This window comes from Pongo abelii, chromosome 6 (assembly GCF_028885655.2).
Source record: "Pongo abelii isolate AG06213 chromosome 6, NHGRI_mPonAbe1-v2.0_pri, whole genome shotgun sequence".
NCBI lineage: Eukaryota > Metazoa > Chordata > Mammalia > Primates > Hominidae > Pongo > Pongo abelii.
This window is the reverse complement of record NC_071991.2, coordinates 92,299,259-92,313,724: the sequence shown is the minus strand read 5'-3', so window position 1 is coordinate 92,313,724 and position 14,466 is coordinate 92,299,259. Positions and strand designations below refer to the sequence as shown.

Here is a 14,466-nt window from a genome sequence, read left to right as displayed (position 1 = left end):
GCTTTGGCCAAACAAACATACATGTAGAGAAAAAAGGTAATGACAGATTAATAAAATTACAGAAAAAAACTTCCTCAGGCCATTCCTTTTATTCTTTTTCCTGTTGTTCATTTCACAGTTTATTTTACTAAATTATTAAGCTCTAGGTGAATCAATGGAATTGTTATGTAGCTGTAAAGCAGTTTTTTACTTAAAGGAAAGCAGAATAATTCTAATGGATGCCACCAATAAAACAAGGCTTATAAAGACAGTATCAAATATATACACCTTGCTAATATATACTGCTTGCTTCATCAGATAGGTTTAAGGCATATGTGCACAACAAAGGATATTCAAATTAAATGTGATCTTTTTAATGTACAGAAAGAACAAGTGCCTCCTCTATCATGGAGAGTAACCTATTATCATGGAAATAAAATTCTTGCAAAATAAAAAAGTTTAATTCCCTATTATTATTTTATTTTAAAATGTATTTAGCACTTAGATATATTCAAACCTAGTAGATTTTTAAAATATATTTCATGATTTTAAACTTGTTAAACTAAAAGTATTACAAATAGCCAGTCACATCTTTGAGAACTAAAGTTGCATGTAAAACTTACTCATAGGGAACATAAACTTGGATAAAGTGGACTATCAACTTAGACTTATTTGATGTCACCTTGTCAAGGAGTGAAAACAGAAAGCAAAACTGATAAAAACACAGACACCATAATATCATATACTATGGAAATAATTTAAAGACAGTTACTAAATTAATTAAATAATGCTATATGATTTTTTAAAACTTACATAAGTAAAATTGCACTTCTGTTTGTTGATGTTTAAGTCTCTATTCCCAACTTGATACTCAGGAAAACATTACACCAAAAAGTAAATAGATATTCTAATTCTATGCATTTTATCTAACGAGCACTAAGTCCAAAGAAACACATTACTAGGTGTTTAATTTTCTAATTCAAAGTGTGAAAATTATATCTCTCTTTCTGATTTCAGATCCTCATTCACACTAGGGCATTCAGAAAAAGATGTTCCCCATCATATGAGAATTAAAGAATATGTTTTGTGGCATAAGAGCAAGGAACAGTAGTCAGACATCTCTACAAATACATTCAATAATTTTTATTTTAACTTATAGGCTAAAAAATAAGCTTAATTAGAGCTTCTCACTGCTCCACCCCCAATTTTAGACATCTGAGAATCATAAGAAATCAACACCTTAGGGAGTAAAACTACTTGAGTTAAAGCAGTTTAATCTTCAACTCCATTTTAATAATACCTGAGTTATAGAAAGATTTACTGCCACTAAATGTATGTATATCATTTTGGGATCTACTTTAGCATTACTTTACACATCATCTATCTATAAGACCTATCTAAGCAAATGTAGAACAAATAAAAAATCCTCAATAAAAATAAGCACATACACTAAATTGTAACCAAATAAAGCACTAGTGATAAAGCTCTTTTTTCTCTCTTAAATTTATACTTTTCAAAAGAGAAGTTTACACAACTACCTATGCAAGTAGACAGTAATGCGTCTGCAGTTCTCACTGAAGTACATATAGAATTAAATAACATAATATTTCAAAGACTTTAGCTTTACACAATTAGCCAAATACAGTCTTTTGTACAATCATAACGCACTGTGGAAAAACTAGTCTGTTCCATCCAGTTTATGTTCTCTTGGCAAACCATGATCTACTGCTTATGTTAAGCATCTGATTGTCAGATTTGAACAAACTGAATATTCATGATGACGATTAACCATTTCATGTCTAAAACTAAGAAAATGCAATTCATCATAGTAATTATAGGTAAGGCATGCACATCTACAAAGAGACCATTTTTGCATTTATATTTTTAAGAAAATATTTTAATAGAATTAAAGTCAGAAAAATTAACAGGCATAAGACAGGATAATAAGATATACAGATCAGCATGTACCAGGCATACAGCTCTTTTCTGCAAATGTGATTAAATGTTCTTTGTTTGCATTTAAATTGTCATATATCAAACAGAAGACATGCTTTTTACAAAAAGGGTTTAAAGCATCTCAGAAAGATACACATAATCATGTCGGTTTACCAGGTTAAACTAAAGGTTAGATGATTTGGGGTTGGGAAGGAGTTCAAGGAATTAAAGGGGGGGGGGCGGTTATTACAAAGCTAACCAGATAAAAGAAAAATAAGATTTACCTTTGTAGGATAATTTCAGCCTTGGCACATTGTTCTTCCCATTCTGATAGTTTGCTCTTGCTGTAAGTAATACTCCCCAGAAAAGACAGACAATCCTAGTTAACCAGCCCATGCTGCAGACGCTGTAGGTCCCTTTGCTGCTTTAGTCTTCCTTCCTGTATTGTGCGGCCAGAGAAGTTCAAACAATCTGGAAACTGGAGGTAACAGGTGATTTAGGTCAGTTTCATTCATAAATGCAGACAATCAAGACCTCATGGCAACACTAACACCTCTTCTTCTGTAACAGTCACTGAAGCACAGAAACTTCAAACCCTCCAAAAAGAAAAAAAAAAAAAAAAATTCCGAGCCAGGCACCGGATAATGAGGCACAACTGTTGTGTGGAAAGCAAAAAAAAAAAAAAAAAAAATTAACAAGGTCTGCTGCAGTGGTGCTTAAGAACCAGTTCCTTTTATCTAAGCTCCTCTGATAGCCGGTGGCAGTCTCTAATCCTGCTCTCTGCTTCATTCGGCTCCGGGGAAGCAGAATGAAAGGGAAACAGAGAGAGAGAGAGACAGAGAGAGAGAGAGAGAGAGAGAGAGAGAGAGAGAGAGAGAGAGAAACCGTGAGCAGCGCGGACTTTTCCTGTACGCATGTAGGGGGAGATGACACAAGATCCCACAGACAGGTTTCCCCAACACTCACTAGACTGGCTGACAATGGGAGAACAGGCGAGCTCAACCCACTCCCCTTCCCTCCTGTCACACAACACATGCAAAAAACATCTCGTAGAGATTAGAGCCGGGAGCAGAACCCTCCGGCGTGCCTGTGAAAGGCATGTAGCTATAAATTTACTTCCCAAGGCAAGCGTTGTTTTATAGCCATTTTTGGGTGCAATTTTGATTTTAAAAATCTGAATTCTGCTACCTACAAAATTTACAATTCATGCTCATTATACAATCCTGCTGAACTTATGCATTGTGTGTGTGTGTGTGTGTGTGTGTGTGTGTCTATATATCCTCATCAATACAACTTTAACCACTGAAGGTTTTAAAGCCTTGTTAGAGATCATTCCCTCCTCCCAACAAACCCCCTGGGCTCAACCACCCCCTTCCTCTGTCCCACTGCAATTTCAGGGAAGAAATTCCTAGTAAAGCCCATTCCAACAATCAGTTCAAGACAAATATAGGTCCTTTGAGAATTATAAATTACAACGGGGGATTCCCAAAAGGATACTCAGAATTTAAAAACATCTATGGTTTTCCAGCTTCTGGAATGCTCTGGCTAACATTTTTAATGCATCATATCTCATTAATTAAAGACACTTCCCTAGTTTTGGTTTAAAGGGCAGCGGAAGATGACAAAGTTCACAAAAGTCCCTGCTGAGTGTCAAGGAGTAACATGAAAAGAATATCTCTGTGTCTTCATGAGCTGCTGAAGGGTTACTAAATTTTCTGTGGGACGTATAGGCATGTATTCAGGCAGTCATATGAACGCCATTAGTTCCTTCTGAAACAAGTAGTTGGCTGTGGCCTCTCAATTTTCTCTCTTATTTTTCATTCAGTTTTCCTCAAAGCTGATATTTTTACAAGAATCTTTAGGGGATGTATAAAAAAGTTAACAGGACAGAACTTTCTCTCCTTTATTCCCCAAATGATTCTGCCCTACCCTGTCCTACCACCACTCCCCACCCCCCACCTCCAGAACAGCACTTGGAATCCAGAGGCTCAACTTCAATTGTATGGAAACTTCTTGGTTGAAGGGAGAGAGTGAGTCTCACAATTAAAAACATAAACACCTACTGAAAGTGGCTTAGTATTCTTAAGAAAATGATCTAAGCACTGTTACTACAGCTTTCATTACTTAATGTCTACAGACCAATAGAGAAAGCACAGCGCTCTCTCTCTCTCTCTCTCTCTCTCTCTCTCTCTGTCTCTCCCTCTCTGCCTTTGGATGTGTGGCTTGTGTGAATGTAGGTGGAGAAGGAGGAAGAGGAGGATTTAAAGAGGGAGAGAATGGGGAAAAGGGAGGAGGAATTCTCTCTCTACTTCACTAGATTGACTCATCAAACAGATCTTATTGTATTTGTCAGTTTCTGCAAGCCTATTGATCAGCCAGTATTGTTAAGAAAATAAAATCCAAAAATAATGTTGATTTTACTGATTCCCACACTTGTTATCCTAGGCACTTTTCACGCTCCAGGCAATGGATTAAGGCTACAAATGACAAGAGGCTTGTCTGTCTTCCATGGATTACTCTCTATAGACATTCATTCTGCAGAGGAATTCGTGTCGCTTTGGGATTATTTCAAGGATTGGACTAATGAATTATCCTATTGAAATCTCACATATAATTAGTTTAAATGCTTTAAATAGTTTTACCATTTTCATTAGTATATATTTTATATGTCTTAAAATATATTTATATTTTTACTCTTGTTTTCTCGAATAGAAGAGCAAGTTTATTTTGTCAAAACTAAACAGGATAATAAAATTTGTAAGTGTATCCATTTCACCTGTGTAATGTCTAATCCTAAAACATTTTTATATGCTCTAGGTAAAACAAAAGGCTGTAAGTAAATTTAGATAAAAGAGGGTCAAAAATGGCTCCATGGGGGAAGAAAAACATAAAATCTGGATTTTGAACCACAAAATCAGGACAAAGTTATTTCATTTCATAAAACGAATAATTTAAATTAATGTTGATGCATGGAAGTTGGTAGCACAGACACCTCCACATACACACTATTTTTTATAAACTATGATATGATTATTTATATTTGATATTTTTCTTATCCTCCAAATTATTTATGATCTTCCTGTTTTCCCAGATGTTTAAAAGTTTCATAGGTTTGCATTTATATTTGCTTTTCTGCAGATTTTTTATTTAAGAAATGTAAAAATAGTATATTCTTCAGGCAAACTAACTGTCCTGGACTGATTAAATTATAAAACACTAGAAATGTCCGGCCACACACAGATAATTCAAATGTTAAATAAAAAACGAAAGAAGAAAGTAAATGCCTGAAAAAGACTCACAAAAGCATTTGGAATATTATATTTCTACTGCCTTCTCATTTGACTATGCTCAGAGTTGAATAAAATTGTGTTTAACTTTTTTTTTTTAATATCCCCAAATACCTGAGGATAATCAAACTTCAACTTATTTCTCAACTAAAGTAGAAGCAAGGTATGGGTGGACCTGGATGGGCGGTGTCAGAATCTATCGGAATCTGGCTGCATATGTACAATGCAGATTTTAATCCACTCCTCCAAAGATCACTCTTGTTTTTTGTTTTGAGACGGAGTCTCGCTCGGTCCCCCAGGCTGGAGTGCGGTGGCGTGATCTCGGCTCACTGCAACCTCCGCCTCCCGGGTTCAAGCAATTCTCCTGCCTCAGCCTCCCGAGTAGCTGGGACTACAGGCACACGTCGCCACGCCCAGCTAATTTTTTGTATTTTAGCAGAGACAGAGTTTCACCGTGCTGCCCAGGCTGTTCTGAAACTCCTGAACTCAGGCAATCCGCCGGCCTTGGCCTCCCATAGTGCTAGGATTACAGGCGTGAGCCCCCGGGCCCGGCCGGATCACTCCTTACTCTGAGAATCTGTGGCCTAAATTCTGAAATTAGAAAACTTGCTGTATTTGACACCATAACCATTGATTTTATTTTACTGTATCACTTACTACTTTTTAAAAGTCACTAATATTATATTGGCCTTTTTTTGTTTTTGTTTTTGTTTTGGAGACGGAGTTTTGCTCTTGTTGCCCAGGCTGGAGTGCAGTGGCAGGATCTCTACTCACCGCAACCTCCACCTCCCGGTTTCAAGTGATTCTCCTGCCTCCGCCTCCCGAGTAGCTGGGATTACAGGCACCTGCCACCACACCCGGCTAATTGTATTTTTAGTAGAGACAGGGTTTCACCATGTTTGGTCAGGCTGGCCAGGTTGGTCTCAAACTCCTGAACTCAAATGATCCACCCACCTCAGCCTCCCAAAGTGCTGGGATTACAGGCATGAGCCACTGTGCCCAGCCTTATATTGGCCTTTTAACATTGAATTTTATTTAAGGTATAAGTGAAATATTCTTATTTCTTCCCCTAAGTAGTCTATTTTCAATTATTTTCTAACCCACAATTTACATCGTGTACTATATGTAACTGTATTTGTAACTGAGTGTCTAATACGTTCTAACAATTCGAGCTTTCAAATATGATTAACTCCTGCCATGGAGTTAAATTTCAGCAGGTGCTTCATAGGATGATCATGCTGTCGTATACTTTTCTGTCAAATCAGTAGTTTTTAACCTCACCTCCCTCTGTACTGAGAAAGACTGCTAATATTTTTGACAGTGGCAACTTTCTGGATGGTGTGCTTGATTTTCTAGAGGAACAACACTTCCCATTTCACAACAGGTTAGTTAACTTGTTTTTCAGTAAAGACCTCTGTAGTCACAGACGATACATATTAAAGTATTTACACATTGGCTATGTATTTTTTATCTTTTCATGTATTGGATGAAACCAATGTGTATAATTTTAAAATGTTCACTCTCTATATTTTGCTATTATTGAAACAAATTTGGATAATAATAAACACTGTAATTTAAGAGCAGCACTGTTTCCTAATTTGGGAGATAGCCGTCTAAGTACTTTCCTTGGTTATACATACCCTGAATCTCTCTGTGAATGGTTAGGTAGAAATACTAGCTGTATTTGTCCAGAAAAGAATATAAGGAGAAATTGTGTTTTAGATGTACTTCAAAGATTTAGTGGACAAAATGTACCTGAAGTTACGACGCACTTGATTAAATAATCTCACCTCTTTCTGCAATTCACCTTCCATACCCATTTTATTGTGATCAGATACAGGAAATCCCCAAAAGTGTGCCATCCTCAGAAGCAGATGACCTCTTTAAAGGAAATTACTAAATTAGGAATTTTTAAATGAGTTAGTTAATCTGTTCTTCTAAGAAATAACACCAAAGAGGAAACCAGTACTAAAAACACAAATTTTAGTATTCTTGGCAAGGTGTTTTTCAATTGAGACATGTAAAAAACATATTGTTTTTTAATCAACATCTGTTATTTCCGTTTTTCTTTTTTTTCCTTCAAGGAATGCTTCATTAGTATTTGAGAAAGGCTTACAATCAACAGAATTTCAGCAAATGTCATACTCAAACATTTGCCTTGCTCTGCCTTCTGATGTTGGAAATTCATTTTTAATGAAGGTTTTTTCTATACAAGAAATTTGAACCTCGCTTTTTTCTAAAAAAGAATTCGGTGGGTGAAAAAATTATTTAGACGATCAGAAGACACTCTATTAATTGGAGAAACTAAATAGTTGATGTATTATTCATTCTAGCCAAAAATGATAGTGATTTAGGAACTATTGTAGTTGTTGCTGGAAACTGGGGGTGGCAGGTTAAAAGCAATGTTGAAGAAATTAAGTTAAACTTTTTAGAATCTGACCCTTATGAATGCTTTCAGTATAAACAACATGTGAAAGCATGAGTTTAGAGAAGGAATTGATAAAATGCAAAGAGAATTCAATCTGTAGGGAAGCATTAACTCTTCCCTCTCCCTTTGACTCTCCCACCCCGCCATGCCCTGACCCACCCTCATCATGAATAGTGATTTCAGTAAAACAAGCTCTTCCTTCCCCTGGACTGAATTTGTAACAGTTTGGAAAAAAAAAAAAAAAAAAGTTTTGTGTTTTCCTGTTTTCTTTTGCAATATTAATGTTTATGAAACTTTAAAGTAAATAGGGACTCAGAACATAAAAATATTCCTTGTTTTTCAAATGAATTGATGTGATAAGCCTTAATATTAAAATAATACAGAAGGAGACCAGAAACTGTTCAAATAGTCATTAATGATGGCGGTAGAGTTGAAGAAAATCCTAGACAATTTAGGTTATCAGAAATTACAGGGAAAGTCTTCTAGTGGTAAACTGTCTTTTCCCTGAGAGTTTGAGTAATGGAGCCAGTAGGTGAATTTTATTAGGTTGGTAAGTTTGAGTGGGGGATGAAAGAGAGTGACAAGAGAAGGGATGCATAAAATTTCATAAGTTATGGTTAGTATCCCACTTGCCAAATGTAGCTAAAATCCGGTTATAGAAATGATTTATCACTGCTATGGTCTCTCTTTTCTTTTGTCTTCTTAAATTCAACACATTTTTGACATTTCAGAATGTTTTAAAGTGGCATTTTCTCTTTGCCATTTCTATCTGCTTAAGGGTCTTGTCATCACTACAGCTACTTTGTGAGATTATCTGAAGAATGAATGCAGTGTTCCTGAATATTAATATATTAAAAGCAGTGAAACACTGAAAATACCTGTTTTTTTCCCTTTTTTTTTTTTTTTAAGTGAGAGTCTCCACCTCAACTCAAATGGAACAAGAAAGTTTTCAAGTGAGACAAAAATCCCATTGTTAATACTGATCAGTACAGGCTAGGCAGTGAGGAGGAAAAAATGAGGCATCTGTGGAATACAAATGAAATGAGCAGGTTGGCTGTTGGGTGTTTCAGGATATTAAGTTATTAGCTATTTGCTTTCAGTAAAGGCATATCACACACATTTTCACTGAATAAATAAATAAGTAGGTCTACACTAAATAAACAAAGTGAAGAGACTAAGCAATATGGTTTAAAGGATTACTTTATATCTGACTCACGCAAAGCAGATGCATAGAGTTCCCCTTTGTTATCCACTGAAAAAGAACGTTGCACCTCAGATGTTAAGTTTATTACAATCTCTGTGGCCTAGGAAGAGGACTTTTTTCTTTGTTTTAAATGTTTTTAATGAGCTTGAAGCTGGCAAGGATAAAGAACAGGAATGCTGAAACCTAGAATTAAAGCTCCTTAAAAGGGTTTATTATAATGGCAAAATCAACTGTTTGGTAAACGGTGATTCAAAATCTACAGTGCATTCTGCTTTTTAAGGGCACAGATTTCTGTAAGTTGCAATAGTTAGAAAAAAAATGACTTCGATTATTTTTATTCCATATTGTCTCAAGTGTAAAACATCATTTGATCCAGTTTATGCTTCTTTCCCCGCCCCTCAATGTGTAGAGTAGCATTATATTCCAGGTTTAATTTCACTGCCTTGGCTACAAAAGCAGCTGTCACCTTATGGAGGAGATTAGAAAATGCCTTGTTTATTAGTTAACAATGTTTTGATTATTGACAATAATATGTTTTTTAAAATCCCATTTTTTTCTTAGAGCATATCCATAGAACTAATCTCTTTGAAAATCAATCAACATAAATTCATTTTCCTTTTCCTGTTGTATCAAGGAGAACAGAAAAAACATCCAATATGTCTAACTTTGAATCTTCTTAAATTACAGATTCAAGTTGAAAAAGTTTGACTTGAGGACTTAAGTGACAACGTGAGTATTCTCTTGGTTGATTTTTTAAAGTTGATACATAACTTTGGTGACTTAAAGCACTTTAAAGATCCCCAAACATCTAATTAAATTTTATAATCTTCCTTTTGAGACAAAAACGATGTTCGCCCAATGCAATTGTGTTCTCACATACACTTTGCCATCTCAACTAAAGCTTTATCAGTGAACTATCATAATGTGCTGATTATATATGAGGAAAACAAATTAATTTATTTTTTTAACCAATGATTTAAAACAATGAGTGTAGTTCTCATTGTGTAACTTTGTTGAAATGATATTTGATATTTTTGATAGAATTGTACAACATGGCAACTATAGTTTGCAATATATTGAATTCTAGAAAAATGCTAAGAGAGTAAATGTAAAGTGTTCTCACCACAAAAGTGATAACTATGGGAGGAAATGCATATGCTAATTAGCTAGATTAAGTCATTCCACATTGCATACATGCTTTAAAACAATATGTCCTACACAGTTAATACATCCAATTTTACTGTCAATTTTAAAAATAATAAATAATAATCTGATATTTTAGTGGTCTAATTTCATCTATTAAATACTCACTGCACATTTATTGATGCTGTAAACCCTCTTTCTGTTCTGTTAAATCAAAATTGCAATCACTTATGGAAATAGGAAAACTGAAATTCAACAAACCGAGTTAATGTAGTAGTCTCTTTCTTGGGCTGTTGACATGACTTGGTAGGTGCTTGCCACAGTGTGCAATCCAGCTCACTTAATTTGTTTCCAGATAAATAATTTTAAATATACTCTTTTCTACTCTCAAAACTGGTAACCATTGAAAACATTTTACTTATCACATATCTTGCATTGTTTCCTTTATATTTATCCATTCATTCAACAAAATTTTGAGATATGTTTAGGCACCAGTCTTTGTGACTTACAAAACTAATCATAGGTATTTTTTTAGGATAGAGATGTATATTCCTAGTTATGAATGTCCTAATGCCAATTTATCTCTTTTTTCCCTGCCCCAACTTATATAAACCATCTATAAATCTTTCTGTACCTATTTTGGCATAATGTGCCTAATTTTTTAGTACATCTATACTGTTATACTAATTTCATTAATTCCTGTGTTGTTTTTCATCCCTTCTAGTAATATCTTCTCTGTTCTTCTAGAAGACTCTAGCTGATGACAGATTGTCTACATATTTTGTTGGATTACTCATGATTAAGGGCTATTGTATTCCCCTAAAGCTAATCTGCCTACAGTTTGCATTAGGGACTCAGGATATAAGATTTTGCATTAGGGACTCAGTATATAGGATTACTTTATATATTTTTGAAAAAGCCTTGCATAATACATCACAATATTTTGCAAGTATTCTAGGAGCTCCTTCTTCCTATGTTTCCACGGTGTTGAGTGCATTTATCTATTATAGTTCTTATTGCTTTGTATCACATTTCCTCAGTGGGCTCTAAATTCAAAGGGAAGAGGAGCCTTTTTTTTCTTATTTTATTTTTAATGCTCAGCATAGAATTTGGCACAGAGTAAAGTCTATCCTATTAATTAATGGATTAATTAATTAAATAGTCAAGGGAAATGTATACTAATTAAAATATTATGTTCAGAAATCTCCTAGTTTTAACAGTTTTGTAGAAATTATTTCTTTGTGTATATATATATGTGTGTGTGTGTATATATATATATTTTTTTTTTTTTTTTTTCTGAGACAATGTTTCACTCTTGTTGCCCAGGCTGGAGTGCAATGGCACAATCTCGGCTCACTGCAACCTCTGTCTCCCAGGTTTAGGCAATCCTCCTGCCTCAGCCTCCAAAGTAGCAGGGATTACAGGTGTGTGCCACCTCACCTAACTAATTTTTTTAATTTTAGTAGGGACGGGGTTTCACTATGATAGTCAGTCTGGTCTCGAACTCCTGACCTCAGGTGATCCAACCGCCCCAGCCTCCCGAAGTGCTGGGATTACAAGAGTGAGCCACAACACCCGGCCTCTTTGTAGATATAACTGCACTAGTTGTTCGTGCTTTTATGTTAAGCGTGTATTGGAATGTAGGCCATGGCATTAGAGAGAATTCTAAAATGCTGCTAAAATAACTATATTATAGTTCACAAAACAAAATATGTTTAGTTTCTCCTTCAAAACATAGAAAATGTCATTGTTATTAACTTTGATACAATTATATATCTCTTTTGGGATTAAAGACTCCTCTTCAGATTTACTATAGCTGGCGGACTATCACAGTATGTTACTCATATAGATAATAATCAAAATGAGTATTCTACAGTGTTTCTAAATGTGTAGTGTCTCCCAATGGTAATATTCTCTTTTTTTAATTTAAAAATTAAGAATGATGGCTGTGAAACTCTCAAGAAATAAAGCACCACAATTGTGAAAATTCATGTATTGTATAAGACAGAACATCTGGATTTAAGTCATAAGATCAGAATTTGTAGCAATATAATATAAATGTCAGTTTCTCCGTCTAGAAAGCAGTTGATCACCCCCTTCTCCCATCATGGCTGTCAAATGGGATATATTTTCTTATTGCCAAATACAAGGACACCCAGGGTCCCACATTCCCCGACACTGTGGAGTCGGATTTTGCAGTCACAGAGTTTGGGTAAGCTTCTGGGCATCAGAATTGAACATGGGGCATAAGGATATCATGTAGATACTGGGGAGAAAAATTAGTGATTCCGAAATGCCCTTTAGGAGAACCAGGAGGCAACTTCTTGAGAATCACTTGCTATAGGTACCACAAAGGCTAAATGAAAGAGAGGAGGATCTAGACTCTTATTAATTTTATGGCTTGAAAAGTTGCCCTTTAAGTATTACATGATACATTTTAAATGTGCTAAATTTATATATCAAATGCAGTAGGTTTGACCATGAAGAATCAGATCATGTGTATTAAAATGTGAAGATTGGAGAGGGCAGTAGTAAGCAGAGAAACCATGACTTAGACTAACAAGTATGAGGTTGCCTTTGCTAATCAACCCTGCAACTGTAGGCAGCTGCAAATTGAAAGAGAGCAACATTTCACCACTTCACAAATTGCTGGTGACTCACTTGGCCAGATGTGCATTTGAGATCCTCCATCTTTCGTGGCTTGCACAGAAAGAATCGTATCTTTTATGGTAAATCAAGCCTTAAATTATTAGAAGACCCATCACTAGTACAAAATCCTCAACATGTGAGTGAGTTTTAATAACCTTAGTTACGAACTGCATGAGTTAGTGAGTATTTATATTTCAGAGCAAATTATTTTCCCAGATAAGTGTCATAGTTAACTTTAGGAAGCAGAGAAGTTAAGGTCAACAGGTGAAACACCTGTACAATTATTATGGGAATATCTCCTGCTACTATTTATATTTCAAGTCATTACATCTCATAGGTCAATAGCACTCTTTACTATTTTAACTACTCAACAAGTTTTGTTTCATGCTGTTTTCAGAACACTAGGGAATCCTGATTGGCTGGTAAATAAGTTAATTTTCCATTCTGGTGGAATTTTTACTATAATAGTTTCAACAGGAACATTCTCTCTTTACTTTTTGTATCATTGTTAAAATACCTTGGCAAAAACATGACAATGATTACAGTTATGCAACTATCTTTTAACAGTTTCTCAGATCTGCAAATAGACACCCACAAAAATATCATTTAAATTCATAAGATGAATTCTTACAGATATCTAAATTTATAAAACAATTCATGTCCGTATTTATTTTTTTATAATAATTTCCAGAAGTCTAGAAACAGTATAAAGTTAAGCATGAAAATATAATTGCCACAATCTGAATAGAATTACAATTCCTATGCGTAAGTGTCAATCCATGGCAAAATTCCTAGATTTATTAGCTATAAGTAGTGTGATATATTCAGTAGACTTTAAAGAATCATGTTTTATAACACTATCCAGAATTTTGAAAGTTCATTCCTATTGTAGTCCCTCAAAAATACTGTTTCAAATGTATTCAACAGTACGTTCAAATGTGAATTCAATAAATGTGGAAAGCCACTTAGTCTCTTACTAAATTGAGTCTATCAGAAAGTGGTTCGAATGTCACTAATTATTTTATAGGAATAAGCATGTGGTAGCTTTAAACAAACTTAGGCTTCAGTCTACTTTAAAACTAGAGTGCCAGGATGAAAATAAAGACCCTTCTTTTAGAAATAGAGATGACTGAGTTACATTTAACAAGATGCAGGATGTGGCACTTCAGCTATCTAACAGTGACGGGCTGTTTGCAACCCCAGCAGCTAGATCATATTTCCTTTCCCTCACACAATTTCAGAATAATTTCATAAAAATCACATGATTGACACTATGGCATTCTTCTCAAACTGATTTATTTAAATGTTAATACCTCCATAATAAATATATACTTTAAAAGCATTAAGAAAGTAAAATAAGCCAATTTTACTCTGGTGAATTTTTAAAATCTTAGTTTATTGTAGAAACCAAGATGGCATTTTTTTTTTTTTTTTTTTTTTTGAGACGGAGTCTCGCTCTTTCGCTCAGGCTGGAGTGCAGTGGCATGATCTTGGCTCACTGCAAGCTCCGCCTCCGGGGTTCATGGCATTCTCCTGTCTCAGCCTCCAGAGTATCTGGGACTACAGGTGCCCACCACCACACCTGGCTAATTTTTTCTATTTTTTAGTAGAGACAGGGTTTCAACATATTAGCCAGGATGGTCGCGATCTCCTGACCTTGTGATCTGCCCGCCTTGGCCTCCCAAAGTGCTGAGATTACAGGCGTGATCCACCGCGTCCGGCCTTCCAAGATGGCATTTTAGTCTAAATAAAATTTAGGTTTATTGATTGCTCTGATTGCTGTTACTTATCTATTAAATGGTCTCGAACTCCTGACCTCAGGTGATCCAACCAGCCCAGCC

General features: G+C 35.2%; 1 protein-coding gene across 4 annotated transcripts in view; it reads right to left on the bottom strand.

Moving 5' to 3' along the window:
- The window catches only part of SEMA3A (semaphorin 3A), a 518,655-nt gene that overhangs the window by 217,108 nt on the left and 287,081 nt on the right, over positions 1 to 14,466 (bottom strand). For 3 of the 4 annotated variants that reach the window (XM_054559577.2, XM_002818291.6, XM_054559578.2), the window contains one exon: positions 2,199 to 2,392. In XM_054559577.2, the coding sequence (XP_054415552.1) occupies positions 2,199 to 2,310 (112 nt within the window). In that variant the 5' untranslated portion in view covers positions 2,311 to 2,392. Of the gene's footprint in view, positions 1 to 2,198; positions 2,393 to 2,880; positions 2,954 to 14,466 lie in introns of those variants that run through there. The other variant, XM_009243072.4, reaches the window with a different exon arrangement.